This window comes from Eurytemora carolleeae, unplaced genomic scaffold (genome assembly GCF_000591075.1).
Source record: "Eurytemora carolleeae unplaced genomic scaffold, Eaff_2.0 scaffold680, whole genome shotgun sequence".
NCBI classification, from domain to species: Eukaryota; Metazoa; Arthropoda; class Copepoda; order Calanoida; family Temoridae; genus Eurytemora; species Eurytemora carolleeae.
Window position 1 is genome coordinate 114,802 of NW_019396669.1, and position 26,418 is coordinate 141,219.

At 34.1% G+C, this 26,418-nt stretch overlaps 1 protein-coding gene across 4 annotated transcripts; it reads right to left on the reverse strand.

The window, feature by feature from the left end:
* Positions 1-26,209, reverse strand: LOC111707155 (paired amphipathic helix protein Sin3b). Of its 4 annotated transcripts, none has more exons than XM_023480187.1 (15): positions 26,088-26,209; positions 17,893-17,966; positions 16,790-16,883; positions 15,914-16,042; positions 14,881-14,955; positions 12,845-13,017; positions 11,820-11,918; positions 10,511-10,690; positions 9,016-9,540; positions 6,845-7,315; positions 6,005-6,185; positions 3,693-5,272; positions 2,727-2,986; positions 1,785-1,962; positions 1-855 (listed from the first exon to the last, which is right to left on the reverse strand). In XM_023480187.1, the coding sequence occupies exons 2-15, from the start codon at positions 17,935-17,937 to the stop codon at positions 622-624; spliced, it is 4,224 nt and encodes a 1,407-aa protein (XP_023335955.1). In that variant the 5' UTR covers positions 17,938-17,966; positions 26,088-26,209; the 3' UTR covers positions 1-621. The 4 variants fall into 4 exon arrangements, with proteins under 4 accessions (XP_023335955.1, XP_023335957.1, XP_023335956.1 ...); XM_023480189.1 differs by lacking the exon at positions 26,088-26,209 and adding an exon at positions 21,816-21,955; XM_023480188.1 differs by lacking the exon at positions 26,088-26,209 and adding an exon at positions 19,514-19,595.
* Between the last annotated feature and the right edge of the window lie 209 nt (positions 26,210-26,418).

Here is a 26,418-nt window from a genome sequence, read left to right on the forward strand (position 1 = left end):
TTCAGATATAGTTCGCTTTAATGAGAACAGTTATAGAAAGTATACGTTACAATTAATTAATTAATACTTGTGTGAATTCATCGATATATTATTATGAAAACAAATCACCAGTTTTGGTTGTCAGAGTCTTCATAGATAAATTTTACAATTTCAGCCTTTCTTAGTGAGTCACGGCGATACCATTACATTTAGTCACTGGTGGCAGCCACCCGGCTGGTCGACCTGAAGATTCGGCCGCCGGGCAGCTCTGAGATCAACTCAGCCAACAACCTATTGGTCTAGAGATCAAGTTTGCATCTTAAAAACTGATCGTTGAACGATCAAATTCGTTTTCATCTAAGATGAAAAACGGTAACGCTCAATATCACAGCAGAACAACCTTATATCCATCCACACCCGAATATCTGAAGAGAGCTGATATCCAGTGAGGTTGAGGATATCCAACAGAAGTAGGTATATCCATAATAATCGGATCAGCTCACGTCGGTATCCGGGGTGAAATTTAGCTTTGAGCTTTAACCGGACATCATATCTGAGCCAGAACCCAGCAAAAGTACTTATAGAGCCAAAGCTAAGTAAACTCGAGTCAGATCTGAGCCGGCTGCTGAGCTTAATCTAGAGCTAGAGTGTGGTTTTCAGCATCTCGGCCTTAAACTTGACAAATGTCCTATACGGTGTTCTATTAGGATCTGAGATTGTAACACGATGCGTTTTATTTGAGGCGAGCCCCACTCCTCGACCCATCATCCACTCGTTGTGCGTGGTCTGAGCCGCCTCACTCACATGAACACCGGACCAGGAGGAGTGCCAAGAATTAAACTTTTTGTACTTCCGTCGACAAACATCAGGATGAGTCTGAAAAATTAAAAAAAAATTAAATACAAACATCAAATAAACATTAATTAACCAAGCATTAATAGAAAAAATGTTTTTTTTGGGAAATAAAAAATCGAAAAAAATTATTTCTTTTCATTTGAAAAAGAAAATAGTTCGACCATTGAACTTGTATTGCCCGAAATTAAGTTAAAATTGCGCTGAGAAACCCGATTTTTTTGGACCATTTTAACTAATTATTCAGTAAAGTTATTAAAAACTATCGTCAACACATATTAAAATGGGTATCAAAAGATTCGAGGTGGAAATTAAGTCAGCGTAAAAACATTTTTTAAGATTTAGAAAGAAAACGATTTAGGCGAGAAATAGACAAAAAGTATTTTAAGCAAGAAAACGAAACAGAAAAATTCAATTTTCCTTTATAATATTTCTCAAACGCATTTGCCACTTCCTAAATACGACTTCTAAAATTGTCTTAAACACAGAACATGGTCTTTCAAATCTTGAACTTAATATTTTAAAAAATACGAACTGAAGTGTCCGGCGCTGCCATTTTTTAAATCGAATTTTGAAAAAAAAGATTTTGAATTCAAAGAAAAAAATTCAATTTTTCTGACCTATGTTACCCATGGGGTTCTCCCTCAAACAATTCAGCCCATTCGATCCAGATAAAATAGTATAAAAGTTGGCCAAGTATTCAGCCCATTCGATCCAGATAAAATAGTATAAAAGTTGGCCAAGTATTCAGCCCATTCGATCCAGATAAAATAGTATAAAAGTTGGCCAAGTATTCAGCCCATTCAATCCAGATAAAATAGTATAAAAGTTGGCCAAGTATTCAGCCCATTCAATCCAGATAAAATAGTATAAAAGTTGGCCAAGTATTCAGCCCATTCAATCCAGATAAAATAGTATAAAAGTTGGGCAAGTATTAAGAAACCTTTGTATACCTGTTTAGCTCTATTAAGACTGTGTCTCTTGTATATATAATTCTCAGAGTTCACCACCCAGAGAATCTTAAGGTTATCGTGGGACAAGGAGCAGGACGAGTTCTCCTCCCAGAGAATAGTCTCGTCCTCTAGTCCTAGTCTGGATACACGACTACCAGGAACTGCAGGAACTACAGGACTAAAAATAATTAATAGCATTAGTTTTCAACACGTAATCTGACAATTATCATAAATATAAAAATGGTTATTTTACTACATTTTTTTGTCAATAAACTTAAAATTCAGTGAAAGTTGTGAAGAGGTGGGGTTGGACAAATTTTTTTTTGATTTTTTAACTATCATTCCGAAATCCGTCAACAAGAGATTATAATGTTCTCCACTGGATCCGCAACATTTTATCTCCGTGGAAACGGATCCGCTAAAAATACGAGAATCCACGAATCTGGATCCAAGGGGAAAAAATCGACCAAAAATTGTAATAAAAAACATGTTGCTCTAAAAGCCCAAGTCTAAAATAGCATACAATTAAGTTTTTAAAACATTCTTCCTATAGTTACTTTAGTGAATTCTCAACATAGAATTAGAAAAGAACCAGCCAACTCAAGGAACTGTCGTCGCAAAATGATACCCTTTGGAGCCATTATCTGATCAATGATGTAGATATCATAGTTTTCTTTTAAGCTTAAAGTGTTTAATTCTGGCAACATCCTCCATTATTTACGCAAATTTACGCAGGTCACTTTTAAAGAAATATTAAATTCAAAATAATTATTAAAACTAAATAAAGGATATCTGATTCACTTCTGATCATGATCATTCAAAGCTTAACAGGGAATCTGACATGCTTCTTTTGGAATTGGTCTCAATCCATTTTAAAATTTAAATCCTCTTACACCTAACTAACTAAAACTCTTTAACTTTCCATTTAAAACGTGTTTCTACCTTTCTTCCGTAGTGTCCTTCTCAGGTCGCGGAACTATCTTGTGTCGAGTATTCTTCCGGTATCGTCGCACACTGCGACACAGAAAAACCGGTTTCTTCGACAAATGGTTGCGGGCCTCGTCGCTGATCGACATGCCAAGGAATCGGTCGAGGTAACTGTCGGGGTTCTCTGTCTCTCCTTCCTCATCGTTGTCACTTCCGCCCCGGCTGTCGCTGTCAGTGTCAAGGAGTTCTAATGTCATCCGTCCACTCTCACGGTACTAAACAAAATAATCTATATAATAAAGCTCTTCGCTCATAAACATATATGTTAGTTATAGCTCGCCAAACGTCTTGACCAAATTAGCTAACATTGTTTGAGGAAAATAATGTTTACCCTTGGGTAACATAGGCTAGAAATTCTTTTTTCTTTCAAAATTTGATTTTTAAAAATTTGTCGCAAAATTTCCACTGGCAACGCCGGACACACCGCTATTTATGTAAATAAAAATAACAAAATTTTTAAATATCTTTTCAAATAATTTTATAAATTTGTGTCATAAAACATACCATTAGTTTAAGAAATATTTAAATTCTATGACATTCTATTAATTATGTATATCCTAATAGTGCTGGGGATCCGGATCCGTTGGATCCGCAACTTTTATTCTTCCTGGATCGGGTAAAATATACAGATTCACGAATCAGTATTTACAGGTAAAAATATCAACGAAAAACTGTAAAAAAAACTTAATGCTTTAAGCATAAAAATATACGAAAAAAGGCTTAATAAATTTTAATTTCATTTTTTTGTCATAAAATTAGCAAGTCTGTTCATGAACTGGACCCTGATCCAGTATTCCAAGAATCCTATGAAACCAAAATGAAGAAAATGACATAGAAATGTTAATCAAGTCTTAAAACATATGACTTTTAACTTTCCCAGGTCTTTATATTACTAATCTAATAAAAAGTCATAAAGCTTACCATGATTATTTTGAAGCAGTTCTCATCCGTTAATAGCTTCTCCGCTTTCTTCTGATAAAGAAGTTCATTAAAATATCTATCCTGAGCTAAACTAACCGGTCCACCCGTCCCTCCATTCTTTTTCTCCTCAGCATACAGGTCCCAGCAGTCCTGACAAGTATCGTCCGAGACGAGTTGCTGCAGCTGACGCACTGCGTTTGCGATAACTTTATCAAGGGTAAATGCGGTAAACGCATGGATTCCGAACATTTCTCGCAATGTATCCTCGTATGCGATGTTATCCATGTTTCCGTCAAGGACACTTTTGACCATGTCGAGGAATGTAGGATAATAATCGGTCGAGGATAATCCGTTCTTTGGTTTAAGTCGGAGTGCGGCGGCGGTGCTCTCCTTCCGATCTAGGTTGGAATCGCCATCTTCGGCGGCAATGATTACCGCCTGGTCGTAGATTTTAGCTAATCGTTCGGTTAGGATGTAGTGAAGGCGGAGGAAGACATACCAGTTGTTGTTGGTCATTAGAAGAGTGTACTCGTCGTCCATTGACGCTCCTTTGATGTTAGGAGGAACCTCATGTTGCTTCATCTCCTCTTGTACTTCCTCCTCCTTGATCTCTATCTCCTTTACCTTCCCTCGCTCCTTCTTCTCCTTCTTCTTCTCTTTCTCCTCCTCATCTTCCTCTTCTTCTTCATCCTCCTCTTCTTCCTCATCCTCTTCATCACTCATCTCCATCCTGGAGTGGTAGAAAATATCTGGAAGGGTTTGTCGGAGTAAAACTTTAATCTTCTGTTTATCCTCCTTAGGTATCCCGGTCTGCCGTTTCACGTGATGAATCAACAACTGAGTTGCATCGTCCAACATTGATTTATCCGAATACGATAATGTGATGTGTGGTCCACCTACCACCTGACCGCTCTGCTCCTCTTGCTCATGCGCCTCGTCGTACAAGGTCTCGATCTCGTTCAGCAATGATTTGGATCGAATAGTTCTTATATCATTCTGCTTAAAGATAATTCCCTGGTGGTCCAAGGATCGTAAGTAATTTCTCTCGTTCTGCTCGCGCCAGATTTTATTGAATTGTTTCTGTACTTCCCTCCATTCTTGATCCTTTGCTTTCAGTCGTCGAATTACCAGTGGGACGGCAACAACAGGGTTCCGTTTTAATCCGTCGATAATATCCGCGGATTTGTCTCCGTAAATCCGTCTAATTGCGCGTTGATGAATTGTTGGACTTGTTCCCCCTAAACAGTCATCTAATCTGTATCTCGCTGCCTCCTCCGGTGGCATTCGAGACATTTTCTTCTGAACACACTCGAGCACTTTTATCGTGTCACGGTTCGTTTCTAACACAACATCGAACTCGAAGCGCTCGTCCTCAGTCCTATAGATGTTTTCTTCGAACTGGGTTTTTCTGCTGGAGACGAATTGGGAGTCCTCGGACCAGGTTGGGAAGGAAACCCATGTGTCGTTGAGGACTTCCTTGCATAAGGTGTTCCCTTGTCCCCGTCCAGTGCACTTTGGCAACAAGAAGTTCTTCGGGAGCGCGCAGTAGGATGCACCCAACCGTTTACACGAGGCATAATCTGAAAATAAGGAAATGGTAAGATTATGTTTTTAAAAGATTAAATTTAAAATCATTAACTAGATTTAAAAATTCAATTTTCATATGCTAAACAATGTGACCATAAAAAGGTGTAACAAAACAAGAAAAACGTGTATTGGACTGAGTCTAAAATTGGAAATTAGTTAAATGAAAATCTGATATAACTATGACAAATATAGACCAGCAAAATGTTCTGTTTCGTGGACTTCTTTAACGTGCGTAGTTTCTTCACACAAGATAGGGAATTAAGAATTGAGTGAGTTCCTACAGATAAGTTTGTATCTATCTATCTACAGGTTCAGGTCCGTTCCAAACTGTCACTCAGCTGATATTGTTTTGGATTGAAAACTGGCGGGATATTCTTAAATATAGATAGATAGATACACTCCTCCCCCCTTCCGCCCGCCCCCTTCGAACCCTGGATATAGAGGCTCAGTCGGGTTGGGACAATCAGGACGGGTTGGGTCAAGGGACGAGGTAACACAGTGACTCAGGACTCCTGAACCTACTTGTCGGTACGGAACTAGTCTTCAGCTTTCTCCGGGAAACACAAACTTATAAACAGAAACGTTTCTATGCTTGTATCCGTCAAGGGGGAGTGTGCCGAAATGTTTTCATTTTATTAAACCATCTTGGAGGGGGGGGAGGGGGGGGGGGTAGAATTTACAATCAATCGTTTGAGCGATGAAAAATTTTATTTATTTGCTTATACCTATTTCCATGGCAGCATCTCCAGTCATTCGCTCATGCCTAGGCTGGGCCAGAGGAGGAGTAGGGAGTTCAGAAGCTCCAACCCCTCCCTCCTTAGCTCCTGCAACTCCGGTCCCGTCTTTGAACCCTCCTGCATCCTTGAAACCGACAAAATCCTTGAACCAGCGGAGAAGATCAGGATTCTAGAAAAATATATTTTTAAACATTTTAAATTTATAGTTTCATCACAAAAAAGCCTTTACAATTCTTAGGTTCTTAGATTTTTAAACTAATAATTAATGTTTTATATTATTTACAATTTTCAAAATCACAATTAAAATAAAATTATGATCAAATGATGTATTGAACATATTACTGGCATATTTAAACTGAGTTAAAGCCTTGAATTAAAAAGTTTTAAATGTTTGATTTTATCTTGCAACAAAGTTTCACATTTATTGAAAATATATTTCGGTCTGGGTTGACCCTCGTCAGTTCTTGTTTCTTCACAAAGATTATTTCTTTAATTGTTGAAGATAAGGACACAATGAATAAAAAAGTAATTTGTATTTGCAGGACGGTAAAAAAAGCCTGAGGACAATAATATAGAATGATTATTGATAAATAACATGATAAAATTAAAAAATGTAATGCTAAATTATTTGCAAGTTGAGATGAAAACTGTCATTCTTAAAAACTTTTTAGAAGCACCGACTTTTATTAAAAATTCTCAATGCGGTAAATAAAAAACAAATCTTAGGTTTTATTTAGGGGGTGGGGACTGGGGAGGATTAAATTTTGCAGTGACTTACTTTTCAGAATATTACAAAATAAAATCCAGACGTATGATTTAGTTGCTTACCTTGTTTAAAAATGGTGTAGCAAGGGAAACTAGTTCTGTTCTTGTTACCACCTCCTGGTTGAACAAGACCAGACACCGCAGGAAATTTTCATAAACTTCTCCGCTCTTCAACGCCTTCCTCACCTTGTCAAAGAACGCGAACTCGGTGAGGGTTCCGTACTTCCCGGCTTCGGCGAGGCTTACGTCTTTAAGAACACCCAGTCGAGGCTTTTTAGTCGGCGGTTGCATTCGCCCCGGCTGCATGGGACGCTTCAAAGGTTCTACCGGGCGTTCAGCCGCGGGTTTCGGCGGTATTAACGTGGGTTTAGGTGCACTACGTTTAGTGGCAGAAGAGTGGTCATTTGCAAGGCCCTTGCTCGAGACCATGATGGCCTCGGTAGAGTTGTCGTTGGTGGCCTCCGGGAGAAACTGTCCGAACTCCGCTAGAAGATCTTCTTGGTTCTGGAACAGTCGGGAAACCTGGGCGTATACCTTAAAAAAAAACAATTTAAAACAAAAAATTTAAATTTTACTTTTAACATTTTTTATATATATTGAGTTGTTTGATTGAGCCTTTTATAAATTCTGTTGAAGAAGAAGTATTTATTTCAATTACAGTACTTTCATAACATATTTTTGTATATTGTGCGAGTTAAATGTTAAACATCAACTTTGTAATTTTTGATACTTTCTTGTATTATTCGAATCATCACATTATGAAGCGTCGAGAATTCCATTATACAATTTGGTACCATTACAAACGTCGGACAGGTACATTTGTAAAAAAATTTCGGACTATGGCCGAGTTTGAAAAAAAATACCATTGCTATTCTTGTGATAAAAATCGAAGAAAAAAGCTCCAAACCCTTTGAGGGTAGCACAATATAAAAAACAAACCAAAAAAGGGGGCGAGTTTGTGTCACAAACTCTGATGTTTAAATGCAGGGAATAAGTATAAAGGGAAGGGAAATGGCGCTGGTCTGGCATGTGAAACCCAGTCCTATTGCTTTGCAGACGAGTTCGTGTCTCACACGCACACTCTTTTGGTACAAACACACAACATGACTCCAGTCAAGGAAATTGCAGAACAATGTCGTCAATATAATTAAGCTTGAATAACGAGTAGTATATTGTAAACTTTAATCAAGTTATATTCTTTGCATGAAAATTTGGCTTACAGTGTTGACTTAAATATATAAATGATATATTACATTAAACTTATTTTTATGTAAACAATTAACAATAAAAAAATGTACTCTCCTAGCCTGTACAAATAACGAGATTATGTACTGTATAAACCTACAGTACATGCCTTTGGTTCGTTATTACTTACACACACTCTTTTGGTACAGACACACATATAAGACGTTTCCGCCCCCTGTTTTAATGCCAATATCTTTGCAACCCTTGATATTTCAACGTAAGAAAATCTGGAAGATTAAACAGTTGAAGTTTGAAAGTAGCAAAGGTTAATACCATCAGGTTGCAAAGATATATGGATGAATATATCTGAGTTAGTGGCAAGAACTCAGTTCCTTATGGGGTAGATTTTAATTAGACCGTTCAATAAAAGGAAATAACCTTTTCATAAAAAAAATCTTATAATTCAAATCAAGTTTGTTTCCTTTGTCCGACGTTTATACCAGTCTGATGTTTGTACCAGTCCGACGTTTGTACCAGTCCGACGTTTGTACCAGTCCGAAGTTTGTAAGTCTTAGTACGACGATTGTACTGTTACCTACAATTTCAAGCCAGACAAAAAATTACAACCTCATGCAATTGTCTAGTTACGAGAGGAATAAGTTGCAACTTATTTTTTATAACGTTACTAGCTCTGAAATTCTTGTATTTAAAAAAAAATCCATTCTATCAAAACTTGCAATTTACACTGTTAAAAAATAATTATGTAATAAATGGCAACGAACTCTTGATTTTTTTCCACAAATTTACTCCAAATATCTCACATATTTACTCTAAATAACTCGCATATTTACCATACATTACTCACATATTTACCACAAATTATTTACATTTTTACCATAAACTACATATCCAACAAATCTGGACATATTTAGATTTCCCGTTAAACAAAGAACTTGTAATTTACACTGGCCAATTAGTTTGGCAACCTCATATTATAAATTGCTGGCATTTTTCTATTTAAATATCGAGAATTTTCTTTTCATTTTTACCTCAGACTCAGTGAGTAGTGATTTTGGCGCTCCTCCCTCCTTGATCGCTCTCTGGTCCTTCTGATATGTGTGAAGAATCTCCAGAAATTGTTTGTATACATCAGGCTGACCTTGGAACCGGTTTTTAATCTTGTTTACATAGTTGATGGCATGATTAAACTCAACAGGTTGTTGGTTAGCCCCCGAGTGCGGGGGTTGGGGCTGGGTGGGCAGCTGGGGTAGGGAAACAGGGATGCTCGGCACTGCAGGGTTAAGAGTTATATGCGGAGGATTAGGAAGAGGTTGAGATAAACTAACGACAGCGGGTGGGCAGGCGTATACAGAGGCGGGTAGAATCTCGGTTCTCGGCGGGGGATGATTCGGCGTAACATCGTTCAGTGTTTTGACCTGGTACTTAGTTGGCTGGTGGGCGGTGAGGGGGCGTTGTGGAAGCTGTGCGGCGGTTGTGAGGGCGGGGCCCATCATACCCTGGGCCCCCATCATGTGGATCCCGTGGGGTGTGTGCACAATCGTCTGAAACATTGACTGGGACGAGATTAAACCTGTCAGATTAAAAGTTACCTAGGACTAGTCATGGGACATGGCTTGGTTTGTTTCAAAATACTTTTCAGGTTTTTTCTACTTTTAATGTCAAAATTGTTTATTCTAAACATTTGCCTTTCTTTAGCTGTGTCAAATTTAGAACCTGTGAGAAAATATATGCAAAAGATCTTTTTCTTACTTCAATTTTCTCTACAATTTTCTCAAATTTCTACAGAATAAAGTTTAGAAATGAAAAAGTCCAAAACCCTTAAACAATAAAAAAATAACCAAGCTATTTCCCGTCACCACATGGGACAACTAAATCTTAAAAACTTGTCCACACCATAAACCTTTTCCATTCATAAGATATTCATTTCAATTCTAAATCTACATCTAATTATTAACTGCAGCAAAACGTCAACGTCAACGTCAACGTCAACGTCAACGTCAACGTCAACGTCAACGTCAACGTCAACGTCAACGTCAACGTCAACGTCAACGTCAACATTTTTAATTAAGACAAAAATCACATAGTTTTGATAAGTTCTAACTTTTAACCAATAAAAATCTACTTTATCAAGAAATAAAAACAACCCTCCTTAATCTAACTCGTCCTACTTCAGATATTAATTGACTTTACTATTTCACTTACAATTCAATGCAACTACACAATGAAGTGCACAAAAAAGAGTAGACTACTTTAAATAAAAATTAAAATAATCTTCGACTGTATTCTATGTGCCCATCCATAAACAAAAATAACATGCCCGATTAAAATCGATGTTTCGCTGAAGTGATCTACGGATTTATGTAGCGGAGACAAGGAAGGAAATTGATAGAATATGACTAAATGTTACCCAAGTAGGTTTAAAGGGTAACATCGTGAATCATGAACCTCAAAGAGGATTATTCTAAATTACGTCTACAGTCCCTTTAACTAAGCTACTACTCATCCATCTAGCCCCCCTGGTACCTGATGTATATGTGCATGTCCTGGTAAACTAGGATGCTGAGCTTCATTAGTCTGAACCTCTATCTTGTATCCAGGAGGGAGGAAGGTATTGAACCCGACAATTAGTTCAGGGTGTCCTTTAAACAGCATGGAAACCCGAGAGATGACTCCAGGTGTATCTATCGACTGGGATTTGAATTCCTGTCGAAAATAAAGTATTAAAATACTGAAAATTTATGAATTTGCAAGCTTGTAGATTTTAAACATTATGTCTCAGCTGAAAATTCAAGTTTCGAGAACAAAGGAAATGTTGTTGTATGTCATCTGTTTAACTCTTACATTAATTCATTTTGTAATCTTAACCCTTAATTGATCAAAATATTTGTACGTCAACTTTCAACTACATAAATACTAAAAATTTGGTCTGTCTGTCTGTCTGTTTGTCTGTTAGTTTGTTTGTTTGTTTGTATCCAATAAACGTCAAAACGGCTGAACCGATCGGATCGGACATCTAGGGACCCCAGGGAAGGTTTATGAAAAATCAAAATTTCAAATATTTGTCTCCATCAAAATTCGATCGTCATTAAATTTCTAAAAATTTTGAAAATCCGCGAAATTTGTTGTGAAAATCCGCGAATTATTTTTGTTTTGTTTTACGATGTACACAAAGAGAACATGTTCACAAAGGCTAGAAAGAGGCTAGAAAGAAGGGCGCGAAGCGCCTTGAATTTCTAGTAAATACTATACAACTTTAATAAGAATATTAATGATAATTTTTTTTCTTCAATATAAAATAAATAAAATCCACAATCATTAATGCTTTCATACCGTATGGTACAGCAAACAGCGCTTAGAAAAATATTACCAATTTCAACGAGTTTTGCAAAAATAGCTCCCTAAAAAAGAAACACGTTCCATACATATTGCAAGAAATATCGATTACATTTAATCCGGCCATTTTCATTAACTTTTTTAAAGATCTATTATTGTAAAAACTCGAATAGGGTTTGTATGGTGTATGAATAATATTAATAAAAAAATCAGATTATTTTAATTAGTTCGACAGTGAAATTTCAGGTATATTTATTTTTTTATTTCTCAAGGACGACGAGAAAAGTATTTTTCGAAAAATAATAGCTTTCGTCACCAATAAACCAAAAAAGCTTTTTCAGTTGTATATTATTCAGTCATGTACTTTCCCCAATTTTGCGGAAAAAACCTAAATAATGTTTTACAAAAGGGGGGGGGGGAGGAAGAGAAAGTAAACACCCCTGATATTTATTCAGAGAAATGTTTGAATTCTCCTCCTCACGTTTGATTGTTTATTTACCTTCATAATATCAAGGAAGTCGTTGTAGACCTGAGGCTGGTTTCCGAACTTGAACTTCACCTGGTCCAGGTAGGACAAAGCGTCCTCAACCTTCAACCTCTGAAACAGGACAAAATTATAATATTGCTAGATAACTGAATACAATTTTTATTGGTATTTTTAGTAGTAAAACAATAACAATATCATAATAGTAGCAGAATGGTAACAATAACCATATTAATAATATTAATCCTAATAGCTTAAGCCTTTAAGGTGAATCAACTACAGAAACAAATTTCACTAGTCCTATTAGATTCAGTTTAAAGTGCCGATTAACTCTATAAAAACTGGGATATTAGATGAAAAATTAATTGAGAATCGAAATTATCTATTGGCTTTATCTTTATTCAAGAACATTTCCTGATAGAAAATAAATTAAATGTCCAACTTTTAAAAATATGACCAAAAACGACAGTTTTATCACTAAAAAGATAACACGCTGGACTAAGGTCGATTTTACTTCGAACAGGGCCGACCCCTTGTACCGGCCTTAGTGATGCGCGGCAAGTACCGCCTCGCCCGTATTCTATGTCAACCCGGTTTTAATTTTGATGACGCGGCCAGACTTTTACTGTACATGGCCTATCAAAGGCATATTTCAACTTTACCGCTAGCTCAGTTTAGTGTGATTACAAAGGTTCAAAATGATAAGACACAAAAACAAAATTCAAAATTGTCACAACTCTACACAGAAAGAAAATCTTTTTTTGTTGTAATTTTTGTGATTTTTTTTTACATTTAAGATCTAACGATTTACCATTAGGATAAATAAGTATTAAATAAAACAAAATTTCAAATTTTGAAATAATTTCCGTTGTTGGAAAAATAAATTATTTTATAACTGATTTGAAGACTAAACATTTTTAAATCCATGTATAGAATCCGGGGATATCTGGCAAAAAGATAATTATTTTCTGAAAAAATTAAGGATATCTTAACGTGGTAGAATTTGACTAAGTGGACCAACCCTTTGAAATATTGAATACCTGAAAAGAAGGATTTCCGGAAGTCGGAAGCACCTGCGCCGGTGTAACCGTCCGGACCGTCGTCTGGCCGCCGAAAACAGCTGCCGTGTGTGCGCTCTTCTGAAGAATGTGCGCGGGCTGATGCAGTTGCATTGTCTGTACGTTTGGCGCAGTTACAGCAACAATGGAATTTCCTAAAACAAATTCAATAATTAACAACAAGTATTTTTCCCTCCATATTTATTTAAATAGAACAGGTCATTTGTGTTAGTAATTAAATAAAAGATCTTTCAAATAGAACAATTTAATTTTTAAGATATTATTTGCTGTTTCTACTTTAGATTTGACATATAAAAACTTTTCATTGGTAAATATTGATCGCAAATTAACTGTAATGTTATTTTTTTTTTAAACGGTGTATTAGGTTGGCAAAGTCTTAAATATGAACTATCAATAAAAATGGGAATTTTTCAATCATTCTGTTTTTCAAATATATATAAGTCAGTATCGTTTTTTTTTAAATAAACCCACTGTCAAATGTCTCTGGCTTGCAACTACATAGACGAACATCTTTTAAGAACAGAACAACTTAATACCTTGAGTCCTTTGATGTCGAAAAAAACCTTTAGATAAATGGTGAAATAACAACGCTTTAAATAAACAATTTTAATATCGATTTTAAAGGGAGTGTTCCAAAAAAATGAAAGGGGGTATAGGCTTAATGCGATAAAAAAGCGCTTTTGATCGCTACTAATCTTACTTCTATCTGTTGCGTCTATAAGGAGAAACTTGTTAAAGACGTCTCATACCAAATAACTTATACAAATTGAGAAAATTGCAACATACTACTTAGACCGTAAAAAAATCAACTTAATTTCAAACAAATCATTCAGATATTACAACCTATAGTCATCGATTATCTTTCGCCACATTTGTATATATTTAATATTTCATACTAGTTTTGATTTTGTTTTTTAAAATAATATTTAGCTTACAACTTGTTGTCGAACATTCCTGGAAACTATGGAAATGTCGTCTTCCTTACCAAAAATCCTCGAAACAGGAATAAATGTAATTCTCAGATCATAATAATTAAAACATATTATGAAAAATCAACTATATATAAATGTGGCGAAAGATAATCGATGACTATAGGTTGTAATATCTGAATGATTTGTTTGAAATTAAATTGATTTTTTTTTACGGTCTAAGTAGTATGTTGGAATTTTCTCAATTTGTATGGACGCCATGTTATTCGGTATGAGACGTCTTTAACAATTTTCTCCTTATAGACGCAACAGATAGAAGTAAGATTAGTAGCGATCAAAAGCGCTTTCTTATCGCATTAAGCCTATACCCCCTTTCATTTTTCGCGAACACTCCCTTTAAAGAAGGCCGTGAACAAATTTTGAATTATTGTTCCCTTAAACCCTTAAAACCCTTTTACCCCTGCTTCAAAACTGAAACCACTGAGAAAATGTACTGGGCAAATAAGAAATTCGAAAATGTTTGAATCGTATATTTTTTGGTTCATTTCCCGGAATTTTCCAAAAGCATTTCTGTCGTCTTCAATTAGTTCAAAAATTGTTTTGTTGCCTCTTTAAATACTGCAAGAATGTTTTTCCATTTTATTCGGTTTAGAAGAAAAGCTTAAACAAATTTTTTGATTGACATTTTTATGTAACATAATTTCAAGTGAACCTTCGGGTGACATGTCCGATTAACAACGGTAACCATACAACCTTCAAACCAGATCAACGATGAATGTGATATCAATATCTAACGGATTGAAAATTGATTATTTTCAATTGAGGGTTCTCTGTAAAAGTGACTTGCGGATTTCTGAGGACGTTGTAAAACTTTTTAACTAACAATGGAAAAATACTGATATTTTTAGCTTGTTGCGTGGGTAAATTTTTAAGGACACAATTGTAAACTGAGCTGAATGGTCTCCTGAAATAACGTTAATATATCCTTTAATAATCATATACTCAGTACTCACCTAATATTTTACGTGTAAACGCGAAGGATAAAGTTTGTGTTTGATAAATTTGTACCTGTTACAACAGCTCTAGAAAACTGAACAGAAACTGGAGTATTTGGTAAACAGATAGTTTCTCCTTGCTTCGGACCTAGAAATAGAAGGGTTAGATAGAAAATGAAGCCTTTAAAATATAAGAGTTGGATAAAAATATAAGGGTTGGATAAAAATATAAAGGTTGGATAAAAATATAAGGGTTGGATAACATATTGAAGGGTTAGATAGAAAATAGAAGGGTTAGAAAGAAAATGGAAGGGTCAGATAGACAATAGAAGGGCAAGATAGAAAATAGAAGGATTAGAAAGAAAATGGAAGGATTAGATAGAAAATAAAAGGATTAGAAATAATATAGAAGGGTTAGATAGAAAATAGAAGGAATAGATAAAAAATAAAAGTGTTTAATAGAAAATGAAATGGTTAGATAGAAATAGAAGGGTTAGTAGAAAATAAAAGGGTTAGAAAGAAAATAGAAGAATTAAAAAGAAAAGGAAGGGTTAGATAGAAATAACAATGCGTCTCAATAAATATGGCTGATATTTGAGTTTATTTGAGATAAAAAAAACCGTGATCAACAAGATATTTCAAAAATATGATTTCCTTTTCCCAAGATTATCGGGCTAAAGTTTAAAATATCAGTTTCTTAAAAAATCCAAATTTGTGTTGATTTCAGTGACCCTCTATGCAAGGTTTACAATGCCTGATTCAAAAAGCTTTGACTGATTAATTTAAAATTAGATAATTATTGTTTATGATTTGGAAAACTGTTTAAGTGACTTTTCCACTGCAGGAAACATACAGAAATTATGAGAACACTTATAATCCTAGAAAAACGACAATATCTTTCACAATACTGATCAGATAAAGGTTTCACGGGTGCAGTTGTGAATCTTTGCATGAAGGGTCACTTTAAATTACGCTTACAGTCCCTAGAATGTACAACTAGTAACTGAATACACTTGGCATAATTGACAAGTTATAATTAATAGGAGTGATTTGATTGCTAATATTTTTGTTGATTAAATTTTTATATTTCTGATTTCTACTATTACCTGCAGTTAGCTGATGAATAACTGTGTTAGGCTGAGCAGAGTGGGCAGGGGGGGCGGGGGTCAATGTTGCCCCCTCCCTATACACAGCAACATGTTGGGGGATCACTCTAGCTCCGTAGTTGGGGGGCCCTGAAAATAGAAACAAAATTATTTTTTAGAATATTACTAGCTTTATCAATATAATATCCTTGAGAAATCATTTCTAGATTTTTTTACAGAAAAATCAAAAAATATATTCTTGTTTTGTTCTTATAATTTGTTTTGTTCTTGATAATTTCCCTTGTTCTTTTTCAAAAAGGTATAAAATTTTAGACCCTAGAATTTCTACTTAGGAAATGAACAAGTTTACTTCAATTAACCAAAAAGGTATTATCCCAATTGCAATTACTTATTTGAAATATCTCTTGCTATAAAACAATAAGAAACAGATTAAGTTGACGAAAAGGTATTGTAACAAGTAATTTCTACCCCTGATTGTGAACTAGAAGATTAAAGGTATCAGGTGCTGTTTCTAAGCCAATTTTTAATTCCAACGGGAATCCTTGCAAATTCAAACAAAGTAAGAATAAGTTTTTACATCAATAGGTTTTGTTTTTTAAAACTTTTTTTACTTGGTTAATTTAGTTTTTGACCTTTCAAAGGTCATTAATCTGAATATGAGGGGCATCTAGAACTAATCTGGGTGAAATTTATAGGCATGTCCCAAAAAATGCCATTTAACATTTAAACAAAATAATATCCCACCAATAGTATCACAGTCCATAAAATGTGCCACAAATGGTATCTTATTGCATAAAAGCTGCCACACAATAAATGGTGAGGGCGGTGAAATGTTTTTTTTTCACTTACATTTCTATCATCCATGATTTTTTTTACCTGTTACAGTGACACCCTGTGTGGGCGGCATTGATGTCGCTAGTTCAGGGAGCATCCGGACAGGGACAGGATAAACAGAGGTTCCTCCTTCAATCTTAAAAAAATTGTTAAAGGGACTGTAAGGGTAATTTCATGTGACCATACACGCAAACATGACAATGCCCGATTCACAACGAGTACCCTTGAAACCTATACATAATAAAAAAATTAGAAGACATTGTCGTCTTCATAGGTTAAGAAGTGATCATCTCTGATAATTCTTTTTTGTTTTCCTGCATTAGAAATGTGAAAGTAACTTCTGTAGAAAAATCACAATTGAATATAATCAGTTTTTCACTAAAACCTGAACAAGCCAAGCTTTTCAGGGTACCGATGTAAGTCGGGAAATTTTCATCTTTGCATAAAGGGTGAATTGAAATTAAGCTTACAATCCCTTTAAAGCCAGGACAAATTCTGAAAAAAGGGATCAAGGTTTTCCCATGTTTACGAATCTTCTTGGAGAAATTTAAACAAATTGAAAAGTGCTCAGACCGAGTTCTGTTTATATTCCGCCAAGAAAACGCAAAACACTTTTTGTGTTGACAATGATTTAGGAAATCCAGGTTTATTCCTACGATGATCTAACCTTTATATAAAAAGCAGTTAATGCTATTTCAGAACAGAAATGAGCTTTGTTCCCTTTATAAGCAATACATAATTAACCGATAAGGAAGTTTTTCTTAATACATAAAACCCTTTATGATAATAATTTTCATAAAAATAATATGACTTGTCAATATCCAGTGCAGGGGTGTACAATTTTCTTCGTCTTTTCTCCTTTCTCCGGTTTTTTCTTTTGAAGCAAGGGAAAACAAACGATTTTTAGGGGTAATTAATAAAAAACTTTAACAAAAAACTTGCCCTTCAATACAGATTTTTAATTTTTTTTTTAACAGTTAGTTATCCCTCGCAATATCAAATATACTCTTATTTAGAAAAAACGAGACAGAATTGATCTTGATTCCGATTTTGCAGAATTGAATATACCCAATATGGAGAATAATTTGCACTGAAAAACTATCCATTGCGTTGAGAATAAATAATAATATAAATAATAATAATACCTTTGTAGCAGTTTGTGTACCACCTCTGTCCTCAACCCGTTTCATAGCAGTAACTTCTTTCTCTACATCCAAACCTTGATCAGAAATATTTTAAATAATCATTAAAAGTACAATTAATGCAAAAAGGGTTTAGGTCGAATTTAAACTAGTCATCCAAAAGTATAACTGCAGGCTCACTTAAAAAATCTAGATTTGAAATTAATTTAAGAAAAACCAAATCAGTACAGATTTTAACTCCTAATTTTTTGGTTTATTTGACTTTTAATTTTCTATCTTAAAGATAAATTCATTGAATTCACTGAAATAGTATTTCATTTGTTTTTCTCCAGTTCAATTATCTATAATTGACGAAATTAAAAAAATGTTTTGAATCATGAAGGGGGTCATATTAACCCCCCCCCCCCCAATGCACTGAACGTTTTTAAAACAGTCTTACTTACAGAACGTCGTGTGTGCAGGGTAAGCCGGGGGGGGAATTTGCATGGGGGATATAATTTGCTAACAGTGGGGGGTGTACAAATGTACCTCCTTTCCTAAATAACGGAAATTCTTAAAAATAGTAGCAATTTTGAATTTATAAAATATTACTTCTCATTTCATGGCGTAAAATTATTTGTGACGCAATGTTATGAAATGAGTTCATTATTTGGGTCACCCTTAGTTCCACGACGCTCACAAATATACCGGACCTCTCTCTATTCCAGACTCTACGAATGTCTAGTTAGCTATCTTACTATCCTTCACGGCAACATGGTGGGAAAAACTGAGCGCTGAGACTAAAATCAAAATATTGCACGGCCAAAATAGAAAACTTAACCTGAACACTTTCTGCAAAAAGAAATTAATATTTTTTGCAAAGAAATTTTAAAATAGTAGAAATATCGAAAAAGTGCAATAATTTGCATAAACAATATTATTGAGAAGGTGCAATTTTTACTATCAATATGCGGAAATATTTATGAACAAACACTTTTAAATAAACCTTCTTTCCAAACAAGAAACTTTGCCCATGAACAAATTTTAATTGATTACATGATTTAAAATCGGCTCAAACGCAAGGAGTAAAGTTAGAAACTGAAGCAAAAAACATTTTTAAAAAATTACAAATTGGCCAAAAAGTAAAACTATAAGTTTAAAATTTCATCAATTTCATCTAAAAACAGAGTTATTTTTGAGATGACCACTTATATAATTAAACACATTTCACACAGCTAACGGGTCTGTCCTAGTATACGATTTTTGTACATGACCATTTATTTTTCAGCAAATTTATTATTATTTAAATTTTTGTTATTTAGCACACTTTCTGGGCCGAGCGCTGCGGCTAGGATGGGCTAGGGGGCCGAGCGCTGCGGCCAGTATACTAGGAAATTACCCAGCTAACTCCTATACCTGAGTCTGGAAAACGTTCTTCTACAAAGAATTGTTATTTTTTCATGTTTTAAGCTAAATTTTCAGTTTTCACTTATACCTGGAAATGTACTTGACCAAAAGGATCAGATTACGGGTCAAAATCCTCGAATTCCCTTTAAATAACGTTTAAAATAGCCGAACGTAAGGGAAGGGAAAAGGCCTGACTCGAGAACCAAACACACTGTATCTACACTCTACACTTTCAAACCTGGCCAAACTTTGTGAGCGCTGTATAGAGATAGGAGTTTGTGAGCGGTAGGATTTGTACAGGACTGCCGTAAGAACGGGGGGGGGGGGGCATAAGCTGACTTACTAAGGTTGGACAAATGGTCCCTGAAATGACTTTGAAAAAAGTAACCTTGAAATTCAATATTTTAAAATTTAAAAAATGATGAAATCCTCCAAAAATAAGTTAAAATTTTTCTTGTTGTTTTAAAAGATTAAAAAAAGGTTTCCACGATCAGCATTATATAGGATAGTAATTTTGTTAAATATGAGTATTATAACTTTAAGATTCTATGTTTAAATCAAGGAGTATGGTATATAAGGGAGAAGGAAACGACCCGGCTCGCTCTTCCAAATGATTATACATGCAATGTAGACGGTACTACATTTGGATAAGAAATATTTGTCTGAGCCTGTTCTCTCTCTTATAATGAATAAAAAACGGTTGTGTTGTTTACATACTTTGGGGGACATTAGTTTGGCTGCTTGAGTCTCTCATATGAATTATCTGTCAGATAAGAATTTTGCATGAGCCATCTAGAGCACTATAATCCCCCAAAGTATGTGAAAACACCACCACTGTTTTTGTATTAGAGAACAAGCTCTGATATATATACACTGTGTACATGTATTCAGAATAGGTTATTGTATACATTTAACAGAAAAAAAGTAAGCTGAATAACACCAAGCAAAAGTTTTTTTGAAAGCAAGAATATTGGCACTACAAACATATTTTTTATGATATAAAAATCAGTTTTATTAAAACATACCATCATCAAATTATGTAAAATCATATGATAGGGCAGGCCAGGTGGTTTTCTTCTCCCTTATATTCCATACTCCTTTTTTGTAACATAGAAACACAAAGAGAAGTTATAATTCTCATATTTAACACAATTACTTCTGTAATGCTGAGTGGAAACCCCAAAATCATAAGAATGTCAAATTCAGGCCGTAACAAACAGTTTTTGTAAAAGATTTAAATAAGCTCATAAAAGTTTTTCGGGTTTTTTGAGCAACAGATACAAAATTGGGCAACACATTTGCTTCCAGTGAAACCTCTAGTATAGAGGATTACAAGATGAAAGTTTTATTGCATACAATATTCTATGCTATTCTTTAACAAAACAGTTTTAACAAGTGTTTATGATTTCATTTTATAAATTCACATGTGAAATAAATGAAAATTTGACATTTTGATGCATTGCTAAGAATTTTCATAAAATTTTCATTTACAAAATCTTTCAAGTTGTCAAAAAAATAATCTATTTAAGACTAGTAAAAACTTATCTGGGAAAAATGGACCTAAAAATCTAAAGAAAAAAAAGTGGCTTTAAATTTTAAAATCTAATTGATGTCAGCTTTTATTATTATTTAATACTGCCTGAATCCCTTTTTTATTATGAACCATTATTGATAAGGTTTTATTTTTTTTATCTGTGGATATGTTTTTAAAAATTGTTTATTCTAAACATTTTGTTTTATTACATACATAATTTTGACAGAAAATACATGCTAAAAACGAACCAATAACTAAACAAAAATGAATCAAAAGGAAAAATGTTTTAACAATCTAAAGATATTGCAAAGTTTAATTAACTTTAAGATTGCGAGATAAAAAGTTGTAGGCAGGAAAACAAGGGACAAACAAATTTTCTTAAGGAAAAAAAGTTTATATTTATTTATTTAGTCCTTTTTTCCCCCAAAGCAACAACTTCATGCAGTTGTTTTTTTAAAGGGTTACACCGACAACGGACATTTCTTTTATTTAGTTTGTATAATGGAGCGTTTTGATGCCCTGAAGGGATCAATAACCAGGTCCCCCTTGAATTTTTTTACATCAGTCTTGAATGTGCAACTTTTTATGATATTGCTATTAAAGGGAAAATTATGATATTTTTCCCCCAAACAGGTTTCGCTTCTTTTTCCTTCCATTTCCCCCTTTTTCCCTTTCAGATATATTGTAAAATATACCTATAGCTATTCCAGGGCCCGCCTGATGAAAAATATATTCGTAGGGAGGTCTTTTGGAGAATTTTTTGAAACATTTTTTTAAGAGTAATATTTAATAAATCCAATAATTGAAAAGGTAAAAAATAAAATAAAAACAAAAATCTCAAAAAATAAACCTAAAACAGCTGACATTAAGCAAAGCCAAGTATATCGAGCGGTGGAATGTAAGACCGGTGAGAGGCAGGTACCGAAAATTTGGAACGGACCTAGACGGTCGCCATATTGAAATAAGCCGTCACAACACAAAAATGTAAAAAAATCTTAAAACTTACTTTTTTCTCACATCAGTCTTTCGTTGAAATGAGCTTAACTGCATTTTATAAATTCGCAACACTTTAAAATCACAATTGAGATTGTATAACAGACGTTTAAGGTCTAACACCAGCGTATGCTTGCAACTATCCGACATCAACTCTCCGCACTTACTTCTCCTTTGAATGAAACTACCACCTTCTTCACCCCGAAAGTAAACTTGGACTAATCCATTACATTAAATTCAAACTCTGACTCTAGATTATTATAGAGACTTGAGCATTATTAAAAGTTCAGACTCAGAAAAGAAAATACTGTTTTTTGGTTTAATATATGTCCCTCTTCGTGCATTAATTATCCGTCTTTCAATTTATACTTTTATAATTCACAAGTTTAATGTTGATTTTATAGATTTAAAAAACCTTCCAAAACTAAAGTTTTACTTAATTTATTTCAAAGGCCCGTAGAAAGGCCATCCCCCTTACCGGTGCACTCCCCTTTCTCCTAAAAGGGGGTGGGGTAAAAAGACATATTTGCCGACGAGTTGAGCTAACAATTGCATTTTATATTTTCAAAAACTTTGATCAAATTATTGTATTTAGCTTCCGACAAGAGCGTAAACAGAAATAAATATAGGGGGGGGAAGGGCAAATAATTTTTTTCAAAATTGAATTCAAAACATTTGAATTCTCAAGGCAAACATCTTACAACTAGCGCGCCGGTCAGAATATTGACATCGGAAATTAATCGTGTCCCTATTTACCAGTAGTTTGATATATCGCATACTACTTTTGTTTAGAATCAGGCCCATGCTTGAAATAAAATATATTTGTTTAATTTTTTCATGATTGCGCGCGCGCGTGGGGACTTGAGGCTCTTGGGCGCAAACTTTTCGGGAATTTCTTGCGACCTGATGCAATTTCAAGTTCATGTGGAAACGCAAAAAAAACGTGTTTTCTAACAAAAAGCGCGCGCACACATTTGCTCCGATCTATAATGAAATTGCATTATGCAGTTACAATACGTAACATTAGTGAGTTTGTATGCAAAAAATCAGCGTCGACAATATGCTAAGTTATGTTTATAACCACTGTTTAGATTTTCCTGAGAGTAATACAACTTATGACCCCCCCCCCCCCTTTACTTTTTGGCTTAAATTTTTATTAAATCTAACGACAGAAAATGTTGACAATTTTGATATTACTACTTCATCAAACTTTTATTAAAAAAAAACACAAATCCATATTGTTTATTGTTTACAAATTGGATAATCAAAAATCACAGGGTTAACAAATGGCTTTTTGCTATATACTCTAATTGTTCAGGAATATATAATATTATAGAATTTTGATATTATTACTCATTCTCATTTGAATTTTCCTGTGTACCATACCATCAAATTAAAAGAAACAATACAAAATAATAGCAATAAATAATAATAACATGTTCTCAATATCAAGAAATTCAATATAAAATTAATAGTTTTTATTAAAAAAAAGAAAGTATTACATTCTCTGTTATACTATTTGACATGAAATTCAAGCAAAAAATTCTAGTTTTCATACTGAAATTACAAAAAAATATCCGTCCCTCTGTAACCCCCAATTCGATTCACAACTTCATGTATAGCTGGACAAAATTCGATATCAATAGCGTAAATAAGGGGGGATATTTGGGGTTACTCAACCCCCCCCCCCCCCCTAGAATCTTAGGGGACAAAAACATCTCCGTTTTGTAACTTGATCTCCATTCTCCATGTCCATGATTACCATCAAAAGGAAAAATGTAAAAAAAATTATTGGCGCTTCGCGCACATAATCTTACTCAATCAACTTTAACAAAGTAACATAAATAACTTTTAACCCCAAATTTTTTTTACAGATCTTTGTAGTTAATGTAAAATGAATGACTATAATGAAGGATATAACACAAATGAATTGCCTTTATTTGATTAAGTTTGTAAATGTCAGAAATGAGTGGAAAATGCAAATCAAACCCAACTAAAACCAATAATTTGATATACATCATGATATTTTTTCTAGGGGGGGGGGGGAAAAAAAATTTTATTGGGGGGTTGATTTCAAATATTGAAACAAATGACCCCCCTCCCCCCACAGAATCCTTATTTACGCCACTGTTCGATATTCTAAGATTACATTATAAAAATCTTTGTAACGCAATGAAGCTTTTCTTCAGATTTCGCTGATATCAATTATCATCAAAACATTTTTGCCCTCCCCTCCCCCAACCTGCAAGCAGAAGTAATCTAGGCGATTTTCAAAATGCAATTTTAACCAATACTAAAATGAAATTCTTTTCCGTCGTTTTTTGTGTTTCTTTTACCTTTGGTTAAGAAATTCACAAGTCACTTTCTGAAGAAGCTGAGATAAAAATTAATCAGTTGATGATTTTAAGCAATCTTTATCATGCCGACTTTATTGTACAATTCCAAAAATCAACAAATTCATTTACTTTCCCCAAAATTCAGCGAATAAAACGATGCCTAATATGGGGAAAGGACATTATTTGCCATTTGTCAAGGAAATATATACCCCCGTCAACTAAGGATCGGTCTATGCGTTAAAACATAAAAGATTCAAATTGTGCGTATTGTGCCCATTCTTTAAATTTCGTTGCTTGCAGTTTTATTTTACCACTGAAAAAGGTTTAATCGACCCAAATTAAATATTAATTATATTTGTTTAAATCTAGCATTAAATTTAATTGAATACATTAGGTAAAATAAGCTTTTCATGGTGGGAGATGAAAGGTTTGAAGTCGAAAAAAAACTGACTTTTTCAGTTTAAAAAAACAACAACTTATACTTTCAACAACTGTAAAATAAACGAAATGACCCGGACTTTCCCGTTTGAGTATAATCCTCAAATCAGTACAAAACTCACTTTCATATATTATAAAATAAATCACTTAAAGTAAAAATTATCTTATGAAGACTAAATTAACTTCTAAATTATTTCTAAAATCTTAATTTCCCTGTTTTATTTGTTAAAAATAAAGTTTATTTTATTTCCCGCATTCTAAATATAACTATTTATAACCCTACTGGTTGAAGGGAGGCGAAGTATTTGAGCTGAAAACTTTTCTTTTTCGAGAGCGTTTGAGACTTTTTTGATGAGATTTTTAACCAGACTATAGCGAGAGGGTTAAAAATCTCATTAAAAAAGTAGAAAACCCTCGAGAAAAAGAAATGATTTTGGCGAAAATACTTTATGAGTCCCCTTCAACCAATAGGGTTTTAGATAATTTTATGCCCTGGAAAATATTAAGAAATATAAAGAAATATGAATTTAAATAAATAAATACACAAAAATGGCACGTCAATTATATAAGATGTAATATATTAAGCTTTTTAAAAGTACATATTAAAGAAAATCCCAAATATTAATGCTGGAATATGATCATTCAAAAGAATGCAGGAACTTCATAGCAAAAAATCGCAAATATTGAGAGGTGTACTCAGCAAGGGTGATATTATACTTTTAATCCCATAAGATAATAGTAAATATTTTACCCCTGCTCAGCTGGGAATATATGGGTTTCAGGATGGGTTCACCATAGATTAAAAAGAGGCCACCCAGGGCATAAAACAATTTCTGGAATTTTAGTTAAGTCTATATTGTAAGAACACATAATATAAAATTTTGATTTTTCTTTTTGCTAAAATGATTCTTAAATTATAAAAACAATATTTTTTGTTTTCTATTTTGTTTATATTTACCTCATCAAAAAAACTTGTTGAGATTTGTATAAATAAGTTAAACAAAGTGCGTGAAAGAGAACCCTTTATCTTGACCCCGGGTGACCCGGGTCTCTCCTACCTCCTCCTATCAATTTTGTAGGTATTTCACAACTCATAAATCATTAAATGGTAATTTCCTTGAGAATGACACTTTTGCACCCAACCCCCTCCCCCTCCCCCCTCCTATCGATTTTGTACATTTGTAAAATTGATCATGTGGCCGCAACGCCGGCCCCCTAGCCTGTCCTAGCCGCGGCGCTCGGCCCATTAGCTTGTCCTAGACTCAGCGCTCGACCCAGAAATTGTTTTAACCTAACCTTACTATAAGATATAATAAAAAATAAATTGGGGGGGGGCTGGGGGGCGGGGCAGGGGTCTAAAAATCGTTCACTAGGACAGACCCCTTAAGCAGCGTATACTTCAAACTGATTGAAAATATTAATAATGAAAATTGTAATTTTTAAATCTGCGTCTTATTTTAAGTCAATATTAATTGCCTTTTATTAAGCTTACTTCATGCATTAGATCCTACCTTAATAGCTCCAAGGGTTTCGATACAAATTTATAACTTTATTCCGTGAAATGCTGAGGAATTTATGCCACCAAACTAATTCTGTTGTGGCCAACTGTGATTGTAAAGTTGTAAACTGTAGAAAATGTTACAGAACTATATTATACAGTACAAATTGGACCAATAAGAGGGGCGAGATCTGTATTAACCAATGAAAGGGCTTAAAAATGTACGCAAACTTTGGAATTGTTCACAACAACCTTATTTTTAGCCGCACTTTTATTTATGTTTATTTGAATTTCTTTTATCATTCCATATGTTTCTGTAACTTTTAATTACAATGTTTCTAAAA

Bases quoted from the DNA above. Each gene is read 5' to 3' on its own strand.
- LOC111707155 (XM_023480187.1), bottom strand. From the start codon at position 17,937: ATGAAACGGGTTGAGGACAGAGGTGGTACACAAACTGCTACAAAG. The intron at 6,186-6,844 runs GTAAGCAACTAA...ATATTTTTCTAG, and splicing joins CTACACCATTTTTAAACAAG to AATCCTGATCTTCTCCGCTG. The intron at 5,273-6,004 runs GTATAAGCAAAT...CCTTATTTTCAG, and splicing joins AGATGCTGCCATGGAAATAG to ATTATGCCTCGTGTAAACGG.